At 46.6% G+C, this 19,685-nt stretch overlaps 8 protein-coding genes across 8 annotated transcripts; 6 read left to right on the top strand and 2 right to left on the bottom strand.

Annotated features, from left to right (window-relative positions):
• Positions 1-67: 67 nt before the first annotated feature.
• EYB26_006712 (uncharacterized protein) lies at positions 68-1,655 on the top strand (the record flags this gene model as incomplete). Its single annotated transcript, XM_054265988.1, has 2 exons — positions 68-261; positions 314-1,655. 2 exons carry the CDS (start codon positions 68-70, stop codon positions 1,653-1,655), a joined length of 1,536 nt encoding a protein of 511 aa, XP_054121963.1.
• A 1,517-nt stretch (positions 1,656-3,172) lies between these two features.
• Positions 3,173-5,308, top strand: EYB26_006711 (uncharacterized protein; the record flags this gene model as incomplete). Its single annotated transcript, XM_054265987.1, has 5 exons — positions 3,173-3,274; positions 3,410-3,578; positions 3,639-3,788; positions 3,843-4,510; positions 4,562-5,308. 5 exons carry the CDS (start codon positions 3,173-3,175, stop codon positions 5,306-5,308), a joined length of 1,836 nt encoding a protein of 611 aa, XP_054121962.1.
• A 1,336-nt stretch (positions 5,309-6,644) lies between these two features.
• Positions 6,645-7,475, top strand: EYB26_006710 (uncharacterized protein; the record flags this gene model as incomplete). Its single annotated transcript, XM_054265986.1, has 1 exon — positions 6,645-7,475. One exon carries the CDS (start codon positions 6,645-6,647, stop codon positions 7,473-7,475), a length of 831 nt encoding a protein of 276 aa, XP_054121961.1.
• A 96-nt stretch (positions 7,476-7,571) lies between these two features.
• Positions 7,572-8,157, bottom strand: EYB26_006709 (uncharacterized protein; the record flags this gene model as incomplete). Its single annotated transcript, XM_054265985.1, has 2 exons — positions 7,572-8,000; positions 8,050-8,157. 2 exons carry the CDS (start codon positions 8,155-8,157, stop codon positions 7,572-7,574), a joined length of 537 nt encoding a protein of 178 aa, XP_054121960.1.
• Positions 8,158-8,739: 582 nt separating this feature from the next.
• EYB26_006708 (uncharacterized protein) lies at positions 8,740-13,338 on the top strand (the record flags this gene model as incomplete). The annotated part of the gene is made up of 4 exons (XM_054265984.1): positions 8,740-8,778; positions 8,829-9,134; positions 9,198-9,711; positions 9,761-13,338. 4 exons carry the CDS (start codon positions 8,740-8,742, stop codon positions 13,336-13,338), a joined length of 4,437 nt encoding a protein of 1,478 aa, XP_054121959.1.
• A 1,806-nt stretch (positions 13,339-15,144) lies between these two features.
• On the top strand, positions 15,145-15,666 carry EYB26_006707 (uncharacterized protein; the record flags this gene model as incomplete). Its single annotated transcript, XM_054265983.1, has 2 exons — positions 15,145-15,479; positions 15,561-15,666. 2 exons carry the CDS (start codon positions 15,145-15,147, stop codon positions 15,664-15,666), a joined length of 441 nt encoding a protein of 146 aa, XP_054121958.1.
• Positions 15,667-16,450: 784 nt separating this feature from the next.
• On the top strand, positions 16,451-17,608 carry EYB26_006706 (uncharacterized protein; the record flags this gene model as incomplete). Its single annotated transcript, XM_054265982.1, has 3 exons — positions 16,451-16,736; positions 16,811-17,448; positions 17,528-17,608. 3 exons carry the CDS (start codon positions 16,451-16,453, stop codon positions 17,606-17,608), a joined length of 1,005 nt encoding a protein of 334 aa, XP_054121957.1.
• A 142-nt stretch (positions 17,609-17,750) lies between these two features.
• Positions 17,751-19,491, bottom strand: EYB26_006705 (uncharacterized protein; the record flags this gene model as incomplete). The annotated part of the gene is made up of 2 exons (XM_054265981.1): positions 17,751-19,155; positions 19,214-19,491. The coding sequence occupies 2 exons, from the start codon at positions 19,489-19,491 to the stop codon at positions 17,751-17,753; spliced, it is 1,683 nt and encodes a 560-aa protein (XP_054121956.1).
• Positions 19,492-19,685: the final 194 nt, after the last annotated feature.

The raw sequence follows: 19,685 nt of genomic DNA, 5'->3' as shown, positions 1-19,685 counted from the left end.
TGCTCACTTTCTTCTTTTCTTTTCATCCTTAGACGGTGCTCTGTGAGTATTCGGTATTGGTGTCAACATGGCAGGCGAAGAAGGGATCATCCACGACCATGATGCGATGGGGGAGAAGGGCGAAATGACGCATGAGGAAATCATCCACCTCACCGAGCTGACTCCTGAAGAAAAAATCATAGAGAAAAAGCTGCGACGCCTCATCGACTCCATTATCCTCCCTTTCGTCATTACTGTATATCTCATGAATTATATCGATCGGTAAGCCAATGGTACAGACTTGGGCGATATTCAAAATCTAACTGATTGATAGAAACAACTATGCCTCTGCCAAATTGCAAGGTCTTATGACCTCGTTGCACATGGACGCCAACCAATACCAGACCGGTCTATCCATTCTCTTCGTTGGATACATCTTGATGCAAGTCCCTTCCAACTTGGCCCTCAATTATGCAGGACGACCATCTCTATACATCGGTTTCTTCGTCATCGTTTGGGGTTTGGTTTCGGCTTTGACTAGCCAGGTCAAAAGCTACGGCGCGATTGTCGCGTGTCGGTTTATCCTCGGTGTAGTCGAGGCTCCTTTCTTTGCCGGTATTTTGTTCTACCTTTCCAGCTGGTATACCAAGAAAGAGCTCGCTCTTCGAATGAGTATTTTCTACTCTGGTTCTCTCCTCAGTGGTGCCTTTGGAAATCTCATCGCCGCTGGCATCTTGTCCGGTCTCGCAGGCGCCCGTGGAATGGCCGCCTGGCAATGGCTGTACATTATTGAAGGATCAGTCACAATCTTCATCGGTATTCTCATCATGTTGTTCCTTCCCGACTTCCCCGAAACCTGGAAGCTCCTCAGCCCCGAAATGAAGGCTGTTGCAATGCGACGGCTTGCCATTGATGCCGCAGAGGCCGACGCCGATGAAGCCGGTGGCATGAGCCAATGGCGCGGTGCAAAGCTCGCATTCACCGACAAACGTACCTACTTGTTCGCCATCGCATACATGTGCATCGCCGCTGCCACTGGCTTCCAATACTTCTTCCCAACCCTCACTAAGACTCTGGGCTACAACAATATTATTTCATTGCTGCTTGTTGCGCCGCCATACGTGTTCATGGTTGGCTATTCCATCCTTCACAACCATCTGTCGGACAAGTACCAGATGCGATTCATCGCGTTTATAATTCCCATTCCAATCTCCATCATTGGGTTCATCATCTTCATGACAACATCCAGCTTTGGCCCGCGTTACTTGTCGCTTTTCCTGATGAACTTTGCCTTCTGCATGATCGGCACTTTGTTCGGCTGGATTGGTTCTACTATCGCTCGTCCTAAGGCAAAGCGTGCTGCCGCATATGCCTTTATCAACTCGATTGCCAATTCAGCCAGTATCTGGACTCCATATACCTACCGCGACCAGGATGCGCCTCATTATCGCCCTGCTCTCGGCATTTGTATTGCCATGCTGGGAGTAGCCTTCATCGTCGGTGTGATCTTGTATGTTGATCTCAGGGCGGAGAACAAGCGACTGGAGCGTATGGAGAATGAAGACGGTATCTTGACCGAACGAGACCTGCGACGCCTGCAAAAGACTGCTGAAGTTGAAGGAATTGACATTGCGGCCGCTCGTCGGTTGCAGAAGGGATTCCGTTATGTTCTATAATGCCATTGACCATATGTCTATAATTGGCCCACTAGAAGTGAGCGCCAGGATATCAGGCTCGTTGTGTATGTTCGCTGAATGATTTATGCATCGATCAATTTGAAGCCAATCATAACCATTTCTCACAAGTAGACGATGGGCACACAGTCTCAGTAATCTTTCCAGTAGTATCATGAGGTTGAAGTTAGTTAGATAAATCGAGGAAAGAGCAATGCTGGTGGAAGTCTCAGGCAGCAGCAGGCACTAATATCAGAAAAGGAAGGAGCTGCCCACAACGACACACCACTTCACAACCTCAACTCATGACTCGACGGACTCAATTTGACTAGTCATACACAAGCCCAGGCCATCAACTCGTCAATTTGCCCAGCGATTTCTCATCATCCTCATCATCATCTTGATCCGACAATTCGTCAAATCTTATTCCTGCGGGGCTTTTTAGATCGCGGCCAATGTTCGGGAATGAATCGGACAGGTCTCTACCATATAGTCTACGTCCTGCGTACTGCGCATTCTCGTCCTCGTATCCATGCGGGTTTTCATCTCTGCTTCGTATAATATAGCGTGTCTTCAATCCCGATTTCCATGTTTGTGCGGATATCCCAACTAATTCGATCCTGAAACTTTGTTATCTCAGTCATCATCCCGAACTAGAACTGCAAGCAGCCACCGGACAGACGGCGAGACGGTGCGGTGTGGCCGGTGTGCAGTGGCTTGTCATCTCAGACCATTCTTCTTCAATCTGAATGGCTCGCTTGCGCCAGAATTTTCAAAATCCAGATAGCATCTCCGTTCTCGACGCCAATGCAAGGAGCTATTGCGGATCAGTCCAATCAAGTATCCAAGCCGTTGAGCCGTTGAGCTAATGCACCCATAGCGCTCACAGAAAGCCCCATCGCCCGGATGGAGCCTATTCCGCTCAAGCGTGACAGTCAGAATCCAGGTCCTACAGGCATCGAAATTGATGGCCAAGGATATGAGAAAATCATCGAAACATTGGCCATGCTCAATATGATAGACCGAGTTTAGAGAGCCGACCATCTGGATGTGATACATGGGCAACGAATCGACGATGGCATTCTCTTGAGCCAAATCGACGTCTCCTCGGTGGGGCTTTGAAGTGATCGACTATAACGAGGCTAGCTGAACCAAGCCCCGGCTGCCATCCTTGACGACATTATTGGTGATAGCCGACGGCCTTCGCCGTATGCCAATGGGCCCTGTGCCATAGCCTGTAAAGCTAAATAAGCAAACCAGATCGCTTTTTGGGCCACAGTTTCTCCCGAGCGAGCAACTCCGAGATCTAACAATCTCAGACTGCCCATTCCTACGCTCCTGTTCGTGGACTGCGCAATAAAAAAAAAAAAGCCATAATCTTCTCAGCTTCTGCCACTTTCTGGGGTTTAGGGCTTGAAAGTCGTTCTTAGGCGTAGATCGATCGATCTCCAGGGGAACTTTGGGCTCTGCGCTGCCCCAGCCACAGCGGCGGTAACCCTCCCCGGTCGCTACTGGCCGCAATGGCGGACCAAGGCCGTGGCGAGGGACAGAACCCCAAAGGCAAGAAAACTGCTACCCGTCAGTCGCGATCTTGTCGTGTGTGTCGTTTGCGTAAAGTCAAGGTTTGTTATTATTCTCTTTATCTTTATCTTTATTCTGCAAGTCTTCATAATATGTATGGATATGATTAATGTCTTTTACAACGGAAGAAGCAATATCTTGAATACAATGGGCTCATTTAGGATCTTATGCTATAGTGTGATCGAGTCAAGCCATGCCATGCTTGCTGTGCTCATGGCCATCCTTCAAAATGTGTCTACGATATTGGGCCGGATGACGATGAAGCGCAGCCTATCGCCCAGGCGGAGGAGATTCAAAATCTCCGAAACGAGATTAAGGAGTTGAGGACGAGAATCAATCAACAAGGTACGTATCCAATTCTTGAACAGAATTAGCTGATTATTTACTGAAGATTTATGAGCAAAGGCGGACAAGAAGCGCGGACTCGCAAACTAGCCGAACTCGAAAGACTCTTCCAAGCAATCCGTTCAGAACCAATCGACGTAGTTGATAATCTAGTTGGCAGTATCCGAACTAACCGTCAAGATCGTCTCTCGAAAGCCACTGTGAAAAGAGGTGAGAAGAGAAACCTGATTACTTCGTCGCAAATGACATGCTGATGATATCTAGTAGAGAACTTACCTCTGCGGATGCTTACTCCTGCTAGCTTTGACGACAAAGACGACGACGGTGAAACCCTGGAAGGATGGCACCTCGTTCGATCAAGGAAGCCATATTCAGGTTTCAGTGACTCACACAGTAGTAGCAGTGGCAGCGGCAGCAGTAGCAGTACTGACAGTATCACTGTTGATGAAGACTGGAGTGGTCCGTTATCTCGATTTGCGCCACAGAAACCAATGCTAGATTTGTTTATACAACGATTTGTTGACGCTTTTAGCCCCGAAGTTGACGCAAGCTCCGGTCACGCGGGAGCCTTGCGGGCCGGTGCTGAGATTCGAATGTTTTCTCCATTGATATCAAGTGCTTATGATGCTGTATCGTTGACATTCTTTGGCCGCACTGTCAAAGACCCTCGTATCGAAGCGGCTGGGATAAAACTTTACCCTAAAGTCTTGCGGTCGCTGCAGGAGGCATTGTTGGATCCAGAACGGAGTCGCTCGGAAGCAACACTGGTTACTGTAACGCTCCTTTTGGCCTTTGAGAGTATCGAACGAACGTCGGATGCGGGCGTCGTGGCGCACGTTAGAGGAGCTGCACAATTGATACAGCATCGAGGACCAGAAAACCATGTCCAAGGTGTTGAACATCTGTTATTTGCAGAGCTACGGCCATACTGGGTGGGTTCATAACCCCAGTGCCAAAAGAAATGACCGCTTACACTTTTCCAGGTTGGAGTCTCACTCGTCGATCGAAAACCATGTTTCATGGACAACGATGCTTGGAAAAATATACCATGGTCTATGGGCACGACTACGAAAGATATGCTGCATTATTTGATTGATCTTGTCGTTGAAATACCTGCATTACTGGGAGAACATGATGACCTCGTTGCTGCTCAAGAGTCACAAATACTAGGAAAAGGCGAATTACGCGCCAAACAGGCACGCCTATGGAATGCCTTGAGCGATTTGACGAATCGATTCGAACAATGGAAGAGAAAACACGTTGATACTTATTCCGGAGGCCCAATAAAAGAGATGGAAATACCCCAATCGTCTACCGACCCATTCCCGATCTTTCGGTGTCGTGACCTACGAACAATGAAGATTGTCGAACCACCACCACTTGTCTACCCAGATCTGAGGCTGCTACAAACTATGTGCTTCTACTACGCGATCAGACTGATATTCTCCACTATTGATGATCGACCCGAAGGCACCGTCAGTATGCCGGAGAAATACCAATTTGCATGTGGAATCACACGTAGCCTGGAGGATTACCTTCGCCGTGCACCGGGAAACATGATCAACCGACTTGCTTTTGCGACAAGAGTTGCATGGGAGGCGTTTCCGCCTGGTGGTCCGGAGCGAGAGTTCATGGGCCAAGTGTTTAATCTTGTTGAGAAGCGGCATTCGTTGCGGTTATGGGGAAGTTTTATGCCGGAGTTGACTACTCGTCCTGGGTCTCCTCCTTGATCCATTACACGGGTTATGACTGATTGATGATATGGATGAAGGGTTATGATGATGAAGATCATGTCAAACGTGCATTTGAATAACATTATTACACAATCGGGCGATGAAGATATGACTTGAAAAGTATTTTGATGGCTTTCCAGTGTGAATATAGCGAGAGAGCTTGAGACCTGGATGAGCGATGAGTAATGAGCGACGAGTTTCTCGGCATGGTGGTATTCTTATGATATAATGAAAGGAACCACGAGGTTCAGAGGTATTCTGCAAACATTGCTCTCAGAATATGATCCGAAGAACGAACCAAAGCGCCATCGATTTACTAGTAGTATGATGAAGTAGTCACAACGGCAGAGATCATACCAACCCTCCAAACATCCTTCCCCATATAGCTGGAAGAGTTCAGTCAGTTTCATAAAGCGATGTAACTGTGATTGTGACAATGTGAGAGGCCCAAAGCACGTCGCACAGAAACTGGGGCAATCCATCAAGTTGAAGAGCTCGTGAATACTTCGGCTCAGGCTCAGGGACCCCGATTGTCACCGAACGATTAAACATCACCGTAGTTAATTGGCATGCACCAGAACACAATCCGGCGAAGCGAACAAACAAACAGAGGAATTAGTCTCTGTTCTTCGAGACCCGCGACCCGGGCGTCGATAATTTAGGAAACCTAGATGACAGCGCCGGATTTCCATACCATCACATTCTGGGCAAAATCCATGCACGTATACGTAATCGCTTCGGACCATCCCAAATATTGAAGTGACAGGGCTCGGACCTGCTTCTATCCACACTCGATCGATCTTTCTGATTCCCATGACCTAAAAACAGTGACGAAGAGTAAACTGCGGACGATAATCCGTAAGCCCAGGTCCGAACTATTGGGAGCTAAGGCTTGCCTTCCAAGGCCTTAGTGAACTCTAAGCTGACGGATTGGTTGTTAGGCTTTTAGTTAGCATGTATGCTCCCATAATATTGGTTAGCTTGCCGAACGCCGACGTGACGGATCTCATTTTTCTTTTTTGTCCTACGTCTACCCAGCCAGCCAGCCTTATTCAGGTCATGGAGCGGACTATTCTTTGCAGTTTGCACTTGCATAGCTTGATGGAGTTTTGATTTCCATTTCTTTTCTTTTCATTGCTTCTAGGTCTTTTTGCATGTGTCTGATTTCTTGTTGCTCTTTATATACCCCATCAAGCCGGGCATTATCTACACCCCTAGATACGCTCATTCGTTCTTTGAAAATACCTATTACCCTAATTACTACCTTCATTAATTAATTACAATTTCATTGTTTTCTCTGTCCATGCGCGCAATATAATATATAAACGCCATAATGCTCTCTTCCTCGATTCTCTCCGTCTTCGCAGCAACACTCGTCTCAGCAACCCTCATCCCCGACCCGGCAAACGACTACGCCTGCATCTCCGTCCACAACCCCGTCATAACCCTCCACGGCCTCGGTGCAACCTACTACGAAGACATAAACTATCTCGGCGACTGGCTCAAGACGGAAGGCTTCTGCGTTTACCGGGCCACGTATGGCGCATACCCCGATTTCCCGCTCGTGGGCGGTTTTCTGCCAATCAAGGAAAGCGCCGTCGAGATTGCGGATTTCATAAAGGAGGTCGCTGCGAATACGCGTAGCGCTAAGATAGATCTTGTAGGACATTCGGAGGGCGCGTTCCAGTCGTTATATGTGCCGAAGTTCGAGCCCGGCGTATCGAAGCTTGTGCAAAGGATCGTCGCTATTGCGCCGCCAACGCACGGCACTAGTTTTGCGGGGTTGATTACATTGGCTCAAGCTTTGGGGGTTGATGGTTCTGTGCAAGAGGTGCTTGATACGTTTGGTTGCGATGCATGCAATGATTTGGCGGATGGTGGTGCGGCTGTTGCGCAGTTGAATGATGGCACCCCCATTGTTCAGCCGGGTAATGATGTGACGGTTATTATCTCCAAGGATGATGAGCTGGTCACACCTACGTCCACTTCGGAGATCGAGGAGGCGGGAGTGTGGAATGTATATGTGCAGGATTATTGCCCTCTAGATCCGGTGGGCCATATTGGCGAGGCGTATGATTTGAATGTGTGGAATATGGTCAAGAATGCATTGACGGATGTGACGGCACATAACTTTGTTTGTGTTTTAGGAAGTCCTGGTAAATAGATTAGTACCTTATATAGGCACTTCAAACCCACTATCACCTGTGACATATTTAATAGCCTTCATGACCAGTACCGAGGTATACTTATACCTCAAAAACTAGAAGCCTTCGCATTGCGACGAATGTGTGAGATATCTTTTCCCACCTTGCACAGTGTCCGTCACGCCTTCAATGACATTCTCATAGTAATACTGCGCATGCATAGGTGTCCCCAGAGTCTTTCCCGTAGACTCGCTATTGCCGTTCCCAGTAGCAGTCGCTATGTCGGCTTTCCGATCAACAAGCCACTTCTCATCAATCGTTCCCAGAAATACATCGATCTCCTCCGGCTTTTGCTCCGTCCTCCACAACAGCGAACTTCCGCATTGTACACAAAACCCGCGTAGACAGGTCTCTGAGGAACGATATTCTTTGTATGCTGCATATGTGGACAGCTCTGGAGTGATTTGCTTTGCAGATAGAGTTAGGAATTGAGGAAAAAGACTTGCAGTCCATTTTCGACACATGGTACATTGGCATGATGCTGACTATCTGATTGTCAGTCAGTATACGGTTGTAGGAGGAGCAGGGAAGTACTTTTGGTGGCCAAGGATGGTCGTTGTTGAAGTGGATTGTGTATAGGATACATCTACATAAGCAGCCACCGGTGATTTCGGAAATGTCGCTATCATCTTTGATTGCCATTTTTCTTGTTTAATATGTGTCCGAGAGACTAGGGTCAATGAAGAAAAAGCCTAGAATGTCGAAGGTATGGAATAAATAGAGCGGGGAACAGGAGGGGTTTATATCCAGATAATCTTAGCTGTGGAACAGAGTTCCATGCCACGTAGATCTCTATTCAGGACTTAGTGTAGTGTCATACCCAAAATAATACTAGACTGTCGACAGCATGATTGGCTATTCGCGTCAAGAGCGAGGAACTCAGAAGATGTCAAGAAATGTCCTAGGTTGTGCTTTCAAAAGGAAGAATGATGCCCCCCACTATCTACTCCGGCTCCAAAATTCGTGCTAAATTTAGCGCGTCGTATCCATACCGGTATTACGGGCCCGACCCGCCGGAGCCATCTGTCTATTATTCTTCAACGTCCAATATACCTGACCTCTCTGTCATCATCTGAATCCATGTCTGTCCAAAGAATCTATGTCTTCTTAAAACCAGCCAGGTCTATTTGAGCTTCTCGGGTGACTTGCTGGGGCGACCTTTAAGCGTTCGGCTTTGTTGCTGTAGTTTCACCCCATTGATCTTTAAGGCTTCTTGAAGTCATCATGCGAGATGATCAACAATTGAGCTGCTATCCCTTATGGGTGAGTCATAGAATTTCAATCAGTCGAGGTTTCAACTGATTGTTTGATAGAACTCCGCTGATGCAACCTTCTCACGATGTGCTTTGCCGTATATTGCATCTATCCCGGCGCTCGTAATCGTGCTTATCGCGGTCAAGTACCTGCTCGGAAGCCAATATCTGTACAGATGGCGGCCGAAATGGACCATTCCATTTGTTTCAGAAGAGAATACTACGCCAGATGAGCTTCCGGTGACGCGCCGACAGCCGTCACAGGCTTGGGCTCTTCTTGTACTTGCTCTCATCAGTCTTGGCGCTGAGATTGTGCAGCTTGTGAAGACTCCTTTCTTTGGATATGTCATGTTTACAGTAGCATGGGTAGGTTTTGCTTTTCTTTAGACTATGTCTATCGTCAATCTTATGCAGTACTGACGCCACCAGGGCCTTGCATCTCTTGTATTAGCTATCAAAAGACCACGAACGGCCCCTACTTCGTTTCTCGCATTCTATGCTTTGGCCTTTCTAGCACAATACAGCATCTCCGGCGTCGGTAGCATTGACCATCTTCTGAGTCGTATTGCACACAAGTCAGTCATCGGAGCTTCGGTAGGATCAATAACCATCATTCTATCAATGCCAGCTCGAGAACCTTCTTTACCTAAAGACGGTATTGGCAAAGTCGGCGAAACACCATCTGATACCCTACGCAGTCCTGAGGATGACCTGTCATTGTGGCAGTTTCTCACCGTCTCGTGGATGTCGCCTTTGATTTCCGTTGGACGAAAACGGAAAATAAACGAAGATGACGTTTGGCTTCTTGGATTTGAATTTCAGCATAGAAGGCTCCATGAAAACTTTCGGCAACTTCGGGGATCTGTTTTGAGACGTTTACTGCGAGCTAATGGAATAGACCTTTTCATTCTTAGCTGCATTTCCCTTGTACAGATGGCTTTCAGTGAGTATACTTCCTCATCGATAGAGGCCCAAATGCTAATTGACCACAGACTTTTCGTCACCGCTTCTTCTGCAACAATTCCTGAAAGTTCTGTCTGACGAAATAAGTGACAAGAGGGTAGCCATGATCTACGCAGCAATAATGCTCCTCGTGCGGTTGCTGTTTGCGCAAACGCAAGTTCTCAACCTCTGGTACGGCCGAAGATGTTATGAGCGAAGCAGAGGAGAAATGATCATGATGGTTTATGAGAAAGCGTTGTCACGAAAGAATACATTTGGCCAGAAAATGTCGAGCAAGGAGGAACCGGAGAATGGCACCACAGAGAATGGTCACACGAACGGCAACGGCGACAGCGAACAAGGCAAAAAAAGCAGAAAATTATGCGGTCTGATTCCATGGACAAGCAAAGATCGGAAGAAAGAAGTGGCCAAAGAAACCGCATCCATGGGTAAAATCTTTAACCTACTTCGAGGCGATGTGTATGAAGTAGCACAGCGGTTTTGGGAAATCAATGAAATTATCGATAAGCCCATCGGTCTCGTGATTGCTGTCGTTCTTGTCTGGAATTTGTTCGGCCCTTCGTGTTTCCTGGGAGTACTCACAGTCATATTTTCTCAAGTCATCAATGGCTTCATCACTCGCTATGTTCTGCGATGGGGTCGAATTCGCCGAGCCGTCACTGATGCTCGATTACAAATCTCGTCGCAGTTTGTGGAAGCCCTTCGCCATCTTCGCTGGTACGGATGGCAGAACCATTGGCTTCGCCAGGTCATGGAAGCTCGTGACAAGGAGCTAAATGTACAGATCATTACGAGCTTATTGCAGATTGCGATCTCGTTTGTGCAAGTCTTTAGCAGTGGGGTGTTCCCCGTCGTTGCTCTATACGGCTACACGATACTTGCAGGTCACCCGTTGAGCATCGATGTCATCTTCCCGGCGCTCCAGCTCTTTCAGATGCTAGAAGAGCGATTGCAAGAGATTCCATCGTTGATCACTATGTTTATCAATGCTTCCATTGCAATGGGCAGGATTGAGGACTTTATGAAAGAGCCGAACAAGGAGGCAAGGGCTGGGGAGATGGTGTCTGATGTCTCACCAATCAAGTTGGAAGATTGTTCGTTTGCTTGGCCTGGAAAGCACATTCCAGTATTATCGGATGTCAGTCTGACTATCCCGCAAGGCTTGACTGTTGTTTGTGGCGTGGTAGGTGTTGGAAAGTCTGCACTATTGCAAGCTCTACTCGGCGAACTTGATGAATTGAAAGGCGTTTCTCATTTACCGAACGAAATGGTAGGATATTGTGCCCAAACACCTTGGCTGCAGAGTATGAGCATCCGTGATAACATCCTGTTTTCATCACCATACAATGAACAAAGATACAAGCGTGTCCTAGAAGCCTGCGCCTTGGTCCCCGATCTAGCCAACTTTGCACATGGCGACTTGTCATTCATTGGCGAGAATGGAATCGGACTGTCAGGCGGACAAAAGGCACGAGTGGCTCTCGCAAGAGCAGTGTATAGCGCAGCCAGGGTTCTTTTTCTGGATGACCCATTGTCTGCACTGGATCATAATACAGCCGAATTCATCGTGCGCAAATGTCTGCTTGGACCATTGATGCAAGATCGCACAATTGTACTCGTTACGCACCGTGTGTCTTTGGTGCAATCTCATGCTGATCAGATTGTGGAAGTTGCTGGAGGCAAGGTCCGGAGCGTTGGAAAGCAAGATATCTCTTCCATCCGTGGCGCCTACGAGGATGAAACACAGCATCCCGGCAGTGAGCAGACCGAAGATGAAGTCTCTGCAGTCGTTGCGGACAAATTTATCGAAGAAGAACATCGAGCCGACTGGGGTGTGCAGACTCGCGTGTACTGGGCTTATATAAAAGCTGGAAATCTCAAATGGTGGACACTTCTTGTCATCGTCATAGTGCTTCACCGCGCTCTGGCTATTCTACAGTCCTGGTTCCTCAAGGTATGGGGTGAAGCATATAGTCAATTCATGGTTGTGCCCCGCTATACCGAATTGCAAACAAGTCTGAGTGCACAATGGGCAATAATGGAGCATGCGCCGACCATCATGGGCTATGACAATGTCAGTATGCGCAGCTGGCCGTTGGACCGCAATCATATGCCATCTCCAGCAGAAGATGTTCGTCCTTGGTTGGCTGTATACTTTGGATTTGCCGCTGTTCGAGCCGTGATTATGCTCATAGCACGACTACTCATGCTAACGATTGTGTATTGCGCTGGAAAAACCATGTTCAGAGAGGTTATGCAGCGCGTCAGTCAGGCCACTTTTCGATTCTTCGACGTTACTCCTGTTGGCCGATTGATGAATCGTCTAACATCTGATATCGGTACAGTCGACCGTAATATCAGCCTTCAATTTACAGGAATAGCATTCCAAATAATTATTTGGGTTTCTTCTATTGTCGTGATTGCCTCAATGACTCCGGCTTTCCTTGTCTTTGCTGTTGCTTTAACAGCTAGCTTTGTCGCTATATTCTTGTGGTTTTTGCCTCTTTCGCAAAGTCTACGAAGATTGGAAATGGTGTCTTTGAGTCCATTGCTCTCTAATTTTGGCGAGTTATTGCATGGATTGACCACCGTGCGCGCCTTTCACGCAGAAGTTCGTTTCCAAGACCGCGTTATCCAGGTTGTTGATAAGTTCCAAGGAATGGACCATTTCTACTGGTCCCTTCAGAGCTGGTTGTCGTACCGTTTTGAAGCGTTGTCAAGTATTTCCACCTTTCTACTGACTGCCTTGGCACTGTATACGAATTCATCGGCCGGTCTGGTTGCATTCCTCCTTGTGACAGCCAACAACTTCGTCGACGCGACCCATGCTCTATGTCGACAATACGGCCAACTTCAGATGGACTTTGTCTCCGTGGAACGTATTGACGAACTCCGTCATGTTGAAACAGAGCCAGAAGGCGAAATAGATCCACCGGCTTATTGGCCACGCTTCGGCAGCGACATTGTCTTTGACAACGCCACAATCCGCTACGCATCTCATCTCGACCCGTCTCTGATTGATATCTCAGCAGTCATCCCCGGCGGTTCCACAGCAGCAGTAATCGGGCGCACAGGCAGCGGAAAATCAACTCTGGCTTTAAGCCTGCTTGGCGTCCTCCAACCAGACAAGGGGCAAATCCTCATCGACAAAATCGACATTAGCAAAGTCAACAAACAAGCCCTGCGCACACGCATCACCTTCGTCGCCCAAGACCCGATCCTATTTCCCGGCAGCATCCGCAAAAACCTTGATCCCACAGATGAATTCTCAGATCACGAATGCGCCGATGCCCTACAACGGATCTGTGCACGCCACGGCTGGACATTAGATTTTCAAATCGAAGCCGGAGGTAGGAATCTGAGCCAAGGACAACGACAGCTTATTGGCCTGACGCGAGCGGCATTGAGACGTAGCGCCATTGTGATTCTGGACGAAGCAACAGCATCGATTGATCATGAGACGTCCCTGGAGATACAGAAAATCATTCGCGAGGAGATGAAGGAGAGTACGGTGATTACGATTGCGCATCGGTTGGAGGCTATAAGTGATGCGGATTATTATATTGTGTTGGATAAGGGGAGGGTTGAGAGGGAGGGGCGTGTTTGAGTAGTTGATGCTGTGTATAGAAATGACAGTTTGATATTATTAATTTTTTTACACATGAAGATACATGGTGGATCTCGTAGGCGCTGGGGGTGGAGCTTGAAGTCTGGTCACTCTAAATTCCTAAAGACCAGATTCGATATGCAAGTATATTAGAGCTTAGGAAATATCCCCCCTCCGAATAGGCTATTCATGACAGGCTTTCCAACCTTGCTCCTGTATATCGTCGTTCGTCTAAAGTCGCGTATAAGGCAAACAAATTATCCACAAAGACCTCGGGGTGAGAGATATAAGATGAAACGAAGCTTGAACTATGTTGATCTCAAAGCTCTGTACAGTTGAAGGGATATGTATGCCAAGTATTGAATGGGTTTAATCACTGTGGTAGATGCTCAAATGGGACTGTACAACTTCTTCCAGGAATCTATTTTAAGATTAAAGTGATTTAGCATCAGTGCTATGTCGGGAATACCCCAACACGCTCCTTTGAACTGACTCAGGGAACTTATCGATCATTCTTCCCAACTAGCCCAATCGTTGCATTCCAAGGTTCCATTGCATCTGGAGTCTTTCACTTGAGCACACAACAAATTGTAGCATTTCAACTGATTTTGGTTGCCTTTAAAGAAACATTAGACTCTTTGTGTGGCTTAATATAGAACATCTAGTCCTTATCCACCGAGAACATTGGCCCGACAAATGTGCTACAAGAGATTAGAATAGCGTTGAAAGTATTCTGGATCGAAGTCCAAATTCATGCTAAAACAGATCTTATCTAGGATCCTCCATAATATATCTTTTGCGATATAGCTAGGTACCACGTAGTCCGCGCATTTGACCATCCAATCTTCTTCACAGACTGCTGCAACTCGTGCGAACTCATCCCCATTTTTATAATTTTCTTCAGAAAACCGATCTTAGATCTCATTTCGCTATCTCCGTATAGTGTTTGCAAGGAAGAATTGTGCATGATCGATACGATGTTCCAAAAATCCTCACATATCAGATTTCATCTCGATTGGAGAGTGTCAAGCCGAACGAGTCATGGCACGGTTCAACTTCCCCAGCATTGAGCTTTTGAGACTGTTGGTTCAATAGATATCGGTAACCTGCCATACCATGAGAATCTATTTTGGGTCGTGGTTCCTGCGTGGCAAGTCATACATATTGCCGAAGGGACTAATTATAGATGCCGAGGAACTAACATACTGAACTCTTGTTGATCACTTGGTTAGACTGAGGTTTTAGACCAGTGTCAGACTGGTGGGTTTGGTTTAAAGATGTGCCTATTTCTATTGCAATGTGTTTGCCTTCCACATCTCCTCTTTACCTAGGTATCAGACTAGCATCAGACTATTTTGGTCAAATATTGATTCTAAGACACGGCTAAATCTTTGATTCTATCATAATACGACCCTGAATTTCTAAGCATCGGAAAGTATCCGCTCAAATTGAGTGTATCTGATTATTTGTCAACACTGTGGAACACTTTGGACATACGCACTAATCAGAGTACCGTCTCATTTCTCCCGAACCGTCAACACTCGGTCCGTACAAGGATTGAACAACAGAACTTCAAATCCAGCCAAGATAGTACCATCAGAATGAGTCGTGTATGAAAATGACCCCTACCAAGCCCCTCATGCCCCCAGAATTGATGACGTGGCCCCCTTCAGTGTCCGAGCGATGATCTAGACATCCTAATTTTACTACTAAGCCTGAGATCCACGAGGCTAAACCCTTGCCCACCAAACAAGTATGGAAGAACTTACAAACATTTCTGAACTATAGTACGGCGAAACATGCTGGATGGAACTCCCAGTGACAAACGCCAAACGCGCAATCCGATTTTATCGAGATGTCTTCCAATGGAACATCCACGAAGAAGGCTACGATCAACAATTCGATGGCATCGAGAGAGTCTATTTTTTCAACAAGGGGAATTTTCGGGGAAGTCTTAACCTGGTTCGTAAAGATCAATTTTTCGACATGAGTGCAGCGGCTACGAGCTCTCTGTTAGGAGATGATGTGACCATAAAAGAGCAACAATGGAGACCGCTGTTGGGAGCCACGAGCTCATTCGCAGTTGAAGATATGGATGAAACGTTGGAAAAGATTGTAAATGGCGGTGGGAGGATATTTCAGTACGTTGATACTTGATTCTTGCACAGCGATTTCTGCACGTTATTCTTTCAGGGCAATTTGACTGATAACTACTGATGCAGAGACAAACAAACTCTCGGAAGAGGAATGTACTCTATCGCCAAGTTTATTGATACCGAAGGCAACATCTTCGCTTTATTTTCATTTCATATTCTGGATTCTGATTGAGCAATATGCTTGATGCTAGTCTTTGAACTGGTGGATGGCATACTCTTATGCGCCACTACCCTTTTCATTATTGATGTATTTTGCTTCTTTGAATATGTCAATGAGGGGTTTATTAATGCATTAGAACCAATACCCAAACTCAATGAATGTTTTGATTGTTACGAATGCACTAATTCTATATTGCTCGATCTGAGGAGGCAACCCTATCCAAAGTTATTCTATTGAGGTTGATCAACAAAGTGCCGAGGGCCAAGAAACAACTGCATATATAGCAAGAACAAACAACAAGTGATAACGGCCGTACATATCTCTTGCATATGAATTAGGGGTCACAATACAAAAATGGCACTTGACTGGGCGTTTTTCTGGTTAGTTAGTTAGGGTTGATACCAAGCATTAGTCATCTGCTTACACCGCCACACCGCCAAGGCTGCTTATTAAAGGTAACTAACTTATTAACTAATTTAAAAGTAACTAACTCAACGAAGTTAACTACCGTAGTTACACCGTAGTTAAGCGTCTTACCTAGCGCATGATAATTTAACTACCATTCTCCATTTTGATCGTCTCAAAAAGTCAATTTGATTTTCTTCAAAAATATCAACTATAGGAGACTTAAAGTCCAATTATAAGATTTTTACAAATAATTTTCTCGTGCTGTTGCAGTGACATCCTCTCCGATTCTTTCCGCCACTGATAGATGGCCTTCTCTTTTCCTGATACACTGACAACTGCATGAGTTTTATTCTCATCTTTTGTTGACTGCCGAAACAGACAACAAAAAATGGAACCACGCAGTCCACCGCCAGACAATGAAATGGGTGACACTAAGATTGCTCTGCCAGGGAGGTATGAGAGCCCTATCACGGGCGCACTGCCGGCCGTGCAGCCCTTTGCCGGTCGTATTGGTGGCAATCAGTCGCTGGTGTTGGATCGCAATGATCCCAAGAATTCGGATTATCTCAAGGCAGTGCCGGACGCGGCACCGTTTATGAGAATTTCCGAAGCCTTGGATTTGCGTGGATTTCTTGATTTGAATTTGTGGAAGTTTGCTATCGTAGAGGGTGTAGGTGGGTAGTCCTGAGATATCTATACATACTTGCAAATTTGATGTTGATTCTGGGACGTTTGATGAAAACTACAGCCTCATTTCTGCTCATTTTCATCACCGGCTGGATTGCAATCCAACCCAAACCGACGTCGTCATCATCAGCATCAACGGCGGCAAGTTCGGCTGGCGTCTTCGGAACCGCCTCCTTCTTAGGTCCTCTTGTCGGTGGAATCACCAATTGGTTTTTTCTCACCCTATTCATCTACTGTTTTGCACCCGTCAGTGGTGGCCACATCAATCCCACCATCACTCTTGCAACATTCTTCGCGCGCCTCATCTCTTTCCCACGTATGGTCTTGTATCTGATTGGGCAAACAGCCGGCGGTGCTCTCGCAGGGCTAGTGCTCAAAGACGTCTACGGATCATCTGACTTTGCGGTTGGCGGCTGTCTCGTCGAGACGAATTTAGTTGAGGTCCGACAGGCGTTGGTATTGGAGTTTATGTGCACTCTTATTCTAATTTTTCTTGCGTTTGGTGTTGCGCTTAATCCGCGCCAGGAGCGGATCTATGGACCGGCGTTGGCGCCCTGGCTTGTAGGTCTGGCGCTGGGGTTGTTGAGCTGGGGGTCTGGGTATGAGAAACCGGGATATGCTGGTGCTAGTATGAACCCTGCCCGCTGCTTTGGTGTATACGTTGGTAGTGGGTTTCCTGGGTACCATTGGATACACTGGGTAAGTGCTGTAGCTTCAAATCCATGCCTATGGGTTTGGTATGTTATTTAAATATGGACTAACATGTGTTAACGTATAGGTTGGGGTCATCTGCGCGACGTTAGGACATGGTGTATTCTACCAATTGCTGCCTCCTTGGATTTCAGAGAAAGCGAAGTAAATCTATAACGTCACCGTGAGTGGCTCTACTGAAAGATTTGTTGGGTTCGAGTGTGAATACACATAAGATGTGTATTATTTCCTCCCTCTAGATATACCCGGGTAATCATACATCCCACAATTTGATTCAGCACGTCCTCCTTCTACACCGCAACCTCCGGTTCCTTTTTGATATCTTCCTCTTTGATACCATACTCTGTGTCCAGTTCATTTCGCAAAGGAACCTCCTTCTCAATAAAGACCACCAAGAACCCAAGAGCAACAAACGCAATACCTATTTGCCACATTTTTTTCAAGCTATCTGAAAAAATAGAGATAACTTGAGCTCTTATGATCGGATCAGCTATGGAATCGACAAAATCTTTTGTGGCATGCTCATAAGCCTGTCCACCAGTTAATAAAGAGACCACACTTGGATCCTGAATCCGAGTCGACAAGTGGCTAGTCCAATAATTGAAAATAGTAGATGGAATCGTGACACCCCAGGTCATTCCAAAACTTCGAAGAAAAGTCCATGCTCCGGTTACGCTCCCGGTATCTGCGTCGGTCAACTCGGCTTGCACCATTGGAAGTAATGTAGGCACGATGAGGCCGAGGCCGATAGCCATGAGCATCTGGAAGAGTACCCATGCTGCAGTGGAAGAGTTCTCATCCAATAACGAGAATAGACCGAATGATACCGCCATGGCTCCAAATCCAATGAAGTGAATTGGCTTGTAACGTCCGACTCGCTGCAGGAGAACTCCAGCAATTATGCCACCTGGTATGACTGTGAAGATGGTAGGCAGTAGGTCAATTCCCGAACGTTCTGGGTCAGCACCGAGGACAGACTGGAAGTATATTGGCAGAAAGTAAAGTGGCATCATGAAGCTAATAGCATGGAGGAACGTGAGGAAAAACGCTGTAAGCGAGGTTCGATTCTGGAATAGGCGAAGTGGCATGATGGGATCAACGGCGAATGTTTCATAAACCAGAAAGCATCCTAGGCCAACAAAACCCAAAACAAGTGGGAGAATCACTTGGACGGAGGACCAAGAGTAAGTTGCACCGGCCCAGGCTAGAGCAATCAAGATGGATATTGCGGAGCCCACGAATATGACACTTCCAGTGAGATCCAGCCTCTTTAGCTTTTTGGTGATTGTCATTTCCTTGTCGTATTCCACTTGTAGGAAGAAGATCAGTGCAGCCAACGAAAGGCCGCCTATGGGAAGGTTCAAATAAAACACCCATCTCCAGGTGGTCTTCTGCACAATCAATCCTCCAAATAGCGGGCCAAGCCCAGAGCTAAACAGATTTGTGCCCATGACAATACCAAGATAGAAACCTCGTTCTCGGAGAGGCGCAATATCGCAAACAATAATCTCGGTCAGGGTTGTTGTCCCAGCGGCTCCTATACCTTGTATCACTCGACCTGCGATCAACATCTCGATGCTGGTAGCACCGCCACATATTCCGCTTCCGAGTGTGTAGAGTGCCGTTGCGATTACCATGGGGTATCGTCTTCCGAATACATTTGCCAATTGACCATAGATGGGCTGTAATACAGTCCTATTCCGCAACAAAATTGTCAGTCTGATGTTGCTATATGCAAAGTTATGGAACCTACATTGCCAATAAATATGCGTTTGCAACCCATAGATACTTGTTCGCACCATGTAAATCGGTAATGATTGTTGGTAAGGCGGTTGAAACAATCGTAGCCTCAAGAGATGCAAGATTGCCAGCGATAGACAATGTTGCAATTATAGCCCAGAATCTGTAGCTTTTTTTGGTTGATAATTGATTGGCGACGGCCATGTTGCCGATGATATTCTGGTCCGTCGAGTGTGTAGATGCTGTGGCCTGCTCCTTGTCAGGAGAAGCCTGATCATGTTCACTGGACATTATGAATCCTCTTGATAAGTAGATGAGACAAAGATCTTTGAATAAGAAATGAGGAAACGAATGTCGAGGTCAACAAAGGAAGGAAATAGCAGAGGTGAGAGTCGGGTTTGTGCACCAGTCTTGAGGAACGTGGTTTTCTGATAAGCCTTGTAACTTTTGCTTCTATGCACATATCTAGCAGGTAGAAACACTTT

Source organism: Talaromyces marneffei, chromosome 5 (assembly GCF_009556855.1).
Source record: "Talaromyces marneffei chromosome 5, complete sequence".
Taxonomy (NCBI): Eukaryota; Fungi; Ascomycota; class Eurotiomycetes; order Eurotiales; family Trichocomaceae; genus Talaromyces; species Talaromyces marneffei.
Note: the sequence above shows the minus strand (reverse complement) of the source record. Positions and strands in the feature narration are given on the sequence as shown.